This window comes from Etheostoma spectabile, chromosome 23 (assembly GCF_008692095.1).
Source record: "Etheostoma spectabile isolate EspeVRDwgs_2016 chromosome 23, UIUC_Espe_1.0, whole genome shotgun sequence".
Classification (NCBI taxonomy): domain Eukaryota; kingdom Metazoa; phylum Chordata; class Actinopteri; order Perciformes; family Percidae; genus Etheostoma; species Etheostoma spectabile.
In genome coordinates this window covers 5511697-5520197 of record NC_045755.1, presented here as the reverse complement: position 1 = coordinate 5520197, position 8501 = coordinate 5511697, and the positions used below count along the sequence as shown (strand labels likewise).

The 8501-nt window shown below is 46.6% G+C and overlaps 1 protein-coding gene across 4 annotated transcripts in view; it reads right to left on the bottom strand.

The window, feature by feature from the left end:
• celsr1a (cadherin EGF LAG seven-pass G-type receptor 1a) overlaps window positions 1-8469 on the bottom strand; it is a 94661-nt gene extending 86192 nt beyond the window's left edge. For all 4 annotated transcript variants that reach the window (XM_032504919.1, XM_032504917.1, XM_032504920.1 and 1 more), the window contains exon 1: window positions 4712-8469. In XM_032504919.1, coding sequence (XP_032360810.1) covers window positions 4712-8270 — 3559 coding nt within the window. In that variant the 5' untranslated portion in view covers window positions 8271-8469. The remainder of the gene's footprint in view (window positions 1-4711) is intronic.
• Window positions 8470-8501: the final 32 nt, after the last annotated feature.

Here is an 8501-nt window from a genome sequence, read left to right as displayed (position 1 = left end):
TGGCAGGACAGCAACGCTCTCCAGGCACATAGCCGAGCAACGGGTGTATTCGTTACAGTACATAGAAAGACTGAGAAAGACATGAGGGAAGACAATAAGATCGAGGGTGAGAGGGGGGAAAAACAGCGAGGTAAACAGCAAGGTAAGAGGAAGAGAGAGGACACAGTAGGGAATGTGGTGAGGGGGACAGTTTGAAGCCAGGAGTGTGCGATATCTTAGGAATGAATGGGATCTCCTAATATCAGTTACTTAAGAGTACCAAGCCCGGGAATGTCGGCATATCTCACACACATACTGCAGAAAACATGAGCTGCTGCAGACAGTGCTGAAGCACACAGACTCCATCCATGCAGACCTCAGCTCATTGAAATGACTCTGCCACACACATGCTTGTGATTGTAGTTTTTCCTCTTATGTTGATATTGACTTTAGCAACGGAGGAATATTGACACCCACTCAGATCACATCTCTTTCCCACACATGCGCTCCTTATTGCCCCCTCTCTCTCTATCAGGTTGGGAGGTCATGTGTAGTAGAATATGGTGTAAAACCCCATGTCCTGCTTTGATCTCACAGATGAGAGGTCACGTGTCATCACTGTCTGTGCAACCCAGCCCCAACTGTGCTCAAATGAGGAGTCCCATTTTTACAACAATCACATGACTGTTACATGGGAGAAGACATGGAAACAGGAACAGAAAAGGAACGGAAGAGGTTTGTCCCTTGACTCACATAGGCAGTAATTTATCTTTCCCAAAATGCAGTGTTGTGTCCTCTGCGACGCAATATCTCATGGTCAAAGAATGATTTGAAACCAAAAAGAATGCCAAGGACAAGGAATGAAGGCACAACAGAGGAAGATGGTGTATTGAGATTGAGAATGAATGAAAGGCCACAAAATTCAATAAGAAAGCAACATATAACACCCACTACTCTACAGTGTATTGCGAAAGAGTAACCTCATAATGAAGAGACAATAGCACTTTCCTTTCCTTATAAATGACAAAGTGGTCGTTTTGTGGAAAGTCAGTGAGTACATAAACAGATTTTAAAACAAGCACAAAGCTACAGCTCTTGTGTTACAGTAGAAATCTAATTATGTATGCTGAGAGAGGGCGGAGTGAGAGAAAGAGAAAGCGTGTGGAAGAGGGGGTGGGCGGACGAGAACAAAACTTTTTTAAAGCTGAGGTATGGAACTCCTCAAACGGGATTAAGAGCCAAACCAAAGGCATAGACGCTAAGAAAAAGCCCCATGGGGGAAAAAGCGGGGGAGGACAGTGAGGAGGTGTGTAAGTGTGTGTGTGTGAGTGTGTGTCTGTGTGTGTGCGTGTAGCGGCATGCAGCCCTGTTCACCGAAGGTACGGAAAAAGACCAGAGCCAGGTTGGAAAAAGACCATTTAGCATCAATCATTCCTAATTGTTTAGGTTACAATCTGCTATGCTGCATCACTGAATTATATAACACAACTCCACCTATAGCCGGTTTGTGCATGCTTTAACGTTTTGCTCTTGTGAACCCCACCTATCAGGTAGATAGAAACTCCTTTCACATATCAGAAAGCAGCCGTTTGGTCGGAGCTAATAAAAGAATGTGGTGGCTACATAATAAGCTAAATCACTAATTATCTAGAGTGCCAACAGCTAAGGCATATTAACAACAGAGCCAGCCCTGGCAATCAACCAGCTGGGTTGAGAGTCTAACTGTAACAAATTAGTGAAATTGTGAATCAAGGCTTTCCTGTGTACCACTGAGGGCCTGCTGTGATTTGTAAGAAAACACAGATCTGTCACTGACAGGATATGGCTCAGTGATGTAGCCAAGCTTTGCACCTGTTGAAGAAATTACAGCACAGAAAGCAAGGACAAAGGTGCACTTTACTGAAATACTGTACAACTCTTGACGGATACTCATCTTTTACAAAACAGAGTGAAAACCCCAAAAGGTTTTAAGTGAAATTTGACAAGCTAAGATAAGAGCTCTTACAATAAGAACACATAGCCCCTAGCTATCGACAGAGCGACCGACCGACCGACACACACACACACACACACACACACACACACAGGGAAAGGGAGCGAGGACAGATAGTGTGGCTAGCAGAATGTGTAAAGTGAGTGTATCTCAGGAGTTATCAGGGCATTCCTGTTTCTGCAAAGGGCTGGAAAAACATTCTCAGGCCTTCTGTTCACCACAATAAGGGCACCTGTGCACTTACTTGAAAGGTTCAACGAAGAGCATCGATTAGGAGGATATAATGAGAAAAATGGCCTCTACGGACAAGACAAATCAATGCTCAATGCTCACTGTGATACATAAACAGTCTTTTGTTCAATTGATTTGGAATAATAATCAGGGTTAAGCAGACAAGACAGAGCTAATGCCCTCTGATCAATCTCATCACGTATGGACAGAGGATGGCAATGCAGATGTCTGCAAGCATAACGAGCTGCTACACTCAGGAATGAAACATAATGAGGCACAGACCCCAGCTCAGTGAATGTAAAACCAGACCACCCTACCCTGGGTTTAATTTGGACCCGGTCTGACTCATGTACACGGTCAGGCGCCCGATCAGTTGACATAGTGGACAGTGAACCTTTACATCAGACAGTTACAGATAAATGGTCAAAGCAATAACCATGAATTAAAATAACCCAAAAGGTAATATAGGAAAGCATTGAAGCCCAAAAAAGACGGAATTCAAGAGAGACAGGGACCCAATCTGAGTCTTGTCTCTCTTGTTAAGGTGCTATTAGCTCAACAATCCCCTCAGGCCTTTGTTTCCCAAGAGCCTCGGGTTTAAAGGTCAAGACATCAGCGGCAATGGTTACCTAACACTTGACATCAGTGTGGGCAACCCCAAAAAAGGAGGGGGTGGAGTGTGTGCATCAGTTTAATTGTGCATGAACACATGCTTACTTACTTATGTGTGTGTGTGTGTGTGTGTGTGTGTGTGTGTGTGTGTGTGTGTGTGTGTGTGTGTGTGTGTGTGTGTGTGTGTGTGTGTGCGTGTGTGTGTGTGTACATGGCTACAAGTAATGAAGGACAGTCCCCTTTGGGACCATCATGAGTCACTGTTGTCATGGATACAACAAGAGCTGTCAGTTGTTATTGACAAACATGAATGCAGTGGCAGTGAATGGAACTATTGTGGTCAGTTGCTGCCTCCTCGGATGCGCCGCAGGTCGTCTATAACGGCCATAAAGCACTTAGAAGAGGACAGTCAGTCTTTTTGTCCAAGACAAAGACAGGGCACAAGTCCTTTTTCAGAAAACAATTCAATTCAGGTTTAAGTCCAGCTAAAGACCTCCTATATTATCTTATCAATGTCTCTGCACAAAACAAATTAAGTGACCAAAAAAAGACATTCACATTCACAAAAATCTTCTTTCTTGAGTGCAAAAAAGTTCTGAGAATTATTTCCAGTTGTCAAAACAATTCGAGTGTACAGTTAAAATAACCAAAACCTTGATTAGACTGACAGACTGGGAATATGGGCTTGCCCTAAAGCAGCCCGGTCCACAGCACTCCATTTGTATTCCTTCAGTATGTGTGATATGCTGGCAGAGCTTGGAGAGAGAGATGATAGAATGACACAAAGAGGGCAAGCTGAATAGATCTAGCGGTGATGGGCTGTTTGCCCATTTCACAGCTTAATGCGCTTGAGGAGATCACCCAACAAATAAAGATGGAGAGTGAGAAAAGAATACAAAAGAGAAAAGAACGAAAGAGAGAAGGTTGAGCAACCAACCGTCAATAGGTGACAGGTTAGTTATTCTGTCAGGATATTAGATTTATCATCCCTGTTCAACTGCCTGATTAATGTCGCTGTGGTTTCTTGCAAAGAGTGTGCGTGTGTGTATGTGTCTCTGTGTGTGTGCGTGCCTTTACTGTAACAGTCACCCTCTCAGTTTAGGTGTGAATGTCCAGTGTTTGCATTGTCTAATCTTTAACTTGAATGAACAAAGTCTGCTTCTGTAGTGGTGGAAAAAGCAACTTACGGCACATTCTTTCTACATGACCTTGTAATACAAATACACTCGCCTTGAGTTCTAAACCCATGACAAAAACTAAACTCTGGATCTAAAACGTTCTTTCGAAGTTGAGGTAAGTATGAGAAACTATGCTGGCGAAATTGTAGGCGACATCTTGCCACAAGATGTTTCTAAAGCTCCCTCCAGCGCACCTATACAAGGCCAAAAACCTTAAGCCACTTCAAAGAGTGCGGTCTGTATAAGCTCTAAGTGAGGGAAATCATGTGTGTGCATATGCCTGCACTATATGCATGTGTGTGTTCCACCTTGTGACAGAAACCCACATATCTGCAACAACAAAGCGGCTCGGTTACCAGGTTGCCCTGCTAATAGCACCTTTTTATTACCTCAACCAACCACTTACACACAATACATTTATCACCCAAATGGCACAAAAGCAGCACAACCGGATCCTGCATAGAGCCTGCAGCATTCACTTACTGAACATACAGTCAACATTACAGCTGAAACCTGCCCTCTGTCTCAATTCAACAGTGTTCTGCAGTGTGATTATAGATCACACGTGGAGAAACAAATTTCCGTCTTTCACACATTTTATCACCTTGTGACACATCACCTGTAACTGTCATGAATCGCGAGAATTTCTTCACAGAAAAGAAACAGCTTGAAAATAAGATAAAAGGAAGAAAACGTTTTCTGAATTTTTTTTTCTTACCTGAGACAGAAATGGTCATAGGTGCTTCCAAGGTCCTGTCATTGTCCAGGTCCCTGCTTAACCTCAGATCCCCATTGTCCTCGTTCAACAGCAGCAGACTGAGCTCATTTCCAGATTCAAACTTGTACCGCAGCTTATCCGACACATCCGGGTCATGAGCTGGTACCTTTCCTATTATTCCTGACGGAAAACTGTTGGACTTGTTGGTGATGTAGTTGTTGAAGATAATTTCAAAGTTCTGCAGCACTGGCTCATTGTCATTTATATCTACAAGGCGGATGTGCACAGTGGCCCGGCTCACTAGTGGTGCTGAGGTAGCCTGGACCACAATGACGTACTCTCTTCTAGCCTCATAATCCAGGTCTGTGAGTGCAGTGAGGTCGCCATTAAAAATGTCTAGCTGGAAAACTTCGGGATTATTCCCTTCTACAATCTGGTACATGATTTGAGCATTGGTGCCCTCGTCCGGGTCGGTGGCAGTGATCCGGGCCACGACGGACCCCACTGGGCTGTTCTCCTCGACGTCAATGAACAGCTCGTCCTTCTCAAACACTGGAGCATTGTCATTTATGTCTTGGACAACCACATGTATGGGAACAGCTGACTTCAGAGGCGGAATCCCCCTATCCACAGCATAGGCCTTCAGATTGTAAACGGGAACATTCTCCCGGTCCAGTTTGCGAGCCGTTCTGATGATACCAGAGTAAGGCTCTATGAAGAAATCCCCCTCTCCGTCATCGCCACCATTAAACGTATAGCTCACCCTGCCATTCGAGCCAGAATCCCTATCTGATGCAGAGATCTGGAGAACGCTGGTGTAGACAGGTGCATCTTCTAATACAGTCCCCTGGTACCTATCCCGAAGAAACTGAGGAGTATTATCATTGGCATCAAGGATGACAATCTCCACATAGGTGGTATCCGATTTCTGAGGGATGCCATTGTCTCTGGCAATGATGGCTAACGTGTAGGAGGCCTGGTCTTCATAATCAATCTCCATTTGTGTTGTTATGGCACCTGTATCCGAGTCAATTTTAAACTGAGGAACATTGTCCTCCATCACATACGTGATGCGAGCATTTTCCCCTGTGTCCTCGTCCGTAGCACTGATCAACACCACAGTGGAACCCACCGGTTTTTCTTCACTGAGCATCACCTGGTAGTTGGCACTTTGGAAGACGGGCCGGTGTGTGTTGGCGTCCGTCACATTGATGAACACCTGAGCAGTGTCGGAGCGTGTTCCGTCACTGGCTGTGACCGTCAGGACGTACTGGCGTTCCTGCTTGTAGTCCAAGGGGAGGGCTAAGGTGATGAGACCGCCGCCACTCTGGCTAGTGATGGCAAAGCGGTTCCTGGTGTTGCCGCTGGAGATCTGATAGGTCACCACACTGTTGACGTCCCTATCCACCGCCGTCACTGACAGTACGCTGGTCCCTACGACAGCATCTTCATTGATCTTCAGCGAGTAGACCTTCTCTGTGAATGTGGGTACGTTATCATTCACATCAAGCACCGTGATGCTGACGCTGGCTGAGGAAGACATCACGGGTATCCCGTGATCTCTCGCCTCCACGCCGAAGGTGTAGAAGTCAGTGGTCTCCCTGTCAAGCTCTTCACTCACTGTAATCCAACCTGTGCTGTTGTTGATGGTGAAGGGACACCCAGGCGTGGTGTCAGTCAACCGATAATGCAAACGGGCGTTTTCTCCTGAGTCACCATCAATTGCTTGGATGTGGATTACAGAATAACCAATGGCCACATTTTCCAACACAGTAGCCTGGAAAGGTGTGCTGACGAACATGGGGGCATTGTCGTTCACGTCCACCACTTGCACCACCACCATCCCTGTGCCATTTATCAGAGGAGGCCTGCCGCCGTCCTGAGCCTTAATCCGCAAATTGTACTCTCGAATCATCTCATAGTCCAGCGGATTGATGACATCAATCACACCGGTGGGGGAGTGAATGTAGAACTGTCCTTTAACATTGCCACTGATGATGCTGTAATGCACTTTGGCGTTGTTCCCCTCATCTTTGTCTGTAGCGTCCACCTGGATGACTTTGGTGTTGACTGCCACATTCTCTGGGATCTGCACAACGTATCTTTTTTCACTGAACTGTGGGTAGTTGTCATTCTCATCCTCCACAGAGATGTTGACAGTGGCGGTGGCACTGCGGGGGCCTGGGTCTTTGCCCTGGTCGTTGGCTTCAACAATCAGCTGGTACTGGGCCCGGGTCTCCCTGTCAGGCCGCTCTCTGATCCTCACCAGGCCGTTCCGGGGGTCAATTTCAAACACAGAGTTTACTCCATCGCCGTTGACAATTTTATAAATCATGTTGGCGTTGGAGGGAGCGTCACCATCAGTGGCCCGGATTGTCATCACTTCAAACCCCACTTCTACATTCTCCCGGATGCTAACACGGTATTCAGTTTGCTCAAACACTGGGCTGTGGTCATTAGTGTCACTCACAGTTACAGTGAGGTAAGAAGTGGCAGATCTTTTGGGGGAGCCATTGTCAGTTACACTGACTTTGAAAACATGGGTGTCTTTGACTTCTCTGTCTAGTGCCTGGACGGTTGTTATGCTCCCTGTCTGAGAGTCCATGTCGAAAAAGTCATTCGACCTGCTGTAAAACAAGGCCTCCATGCTGTACTCCAGCCTCCCTGCCTCTCCATCATCCGGGTCGGTGGCTTTCAGGGTGATAACCCGCGTGCCCGCAGGCTCGTTCTCGGGCACGGACACCTGATAGTTGGGCAGCTGGAACTGAGGAGACGTGTTTACCTGCCGCCTCCCTCTGTGTATCAATTTGCCAGACTTTGTCTGCACTGTTTCTGAGAAGGATCCATGTTGGTTAGGCACTTTCACAACGGTCAGACTCAGCTGCACAGAGAGCCTGCCGCCTGGAGAGCTGTGCAGCGCGCAGTGCAAATGCACCTCGGGCTGTCCTCTGTGTTCAAGACATAAGTCACTGGCCAGGAACAAATCCCCATGCCTGAACACCGCACTCAAGTCTTTGCCAACACACATGCTGTTTAAAAAAGCGGTGTTGCGCGTAAAGGCAGGCAAAAGTTCTGTTACATTCAAAAGCAGCTTACCTGCCGGTAAGCAGGAAGTTGCCTCCAGCTTTGTAAGGTGTTTAATGTGAATGTCTGGCTTACCTGACGCTTTCTTTCTCTTGTATTTAATAAAACAGTCCTGGCCGTGGACAAACACATTAAAGTGTGTCAGAATAACGTCCTCAGATGTCAAGGAACCTGTTCTGAAATAAACAGGAGCTGGGTTCCTCGGTGTGTGCGCACACTGAACTTTGTGGGACAGACGGATGATCCCATCGTGTCTCCCAACTTGGAAAACGCTCTGGATGAATTTGGGGGATAAAGTCCTGTCAAGATTAGAAGTCCATCCAGGGCCAAGCGACATGTTTGCCAAAAGGGTCCCGGGCTGGAAAGTTTCCGAAAGGTGTATCTCCAAACATCCCGCAAGCGGCAAGTTGAACAGGACACAAACCCAAATCCAACATATCGGTAGCTCCATACTTGTGAACCTGCCAAATCCCATTCAACTTCACCGAAACTCCTCCGCAAAGGCATTAACTGCACCTCTCCCAACACCGCGTTTTACTTTCATCCCTCATTGTGACGTTTTAAAGTGGAAAAGACGCTTGGTATCCATAATATCAGCGTATCCACGGCGCGCAGCAGCTGCGTTAACCCACACGGAGTTTAAAATGAGTACAAAATGGCTCCGTGGCTCTCCTCCGCCTTCTCCACCTCGGAGGCGTATTACCAT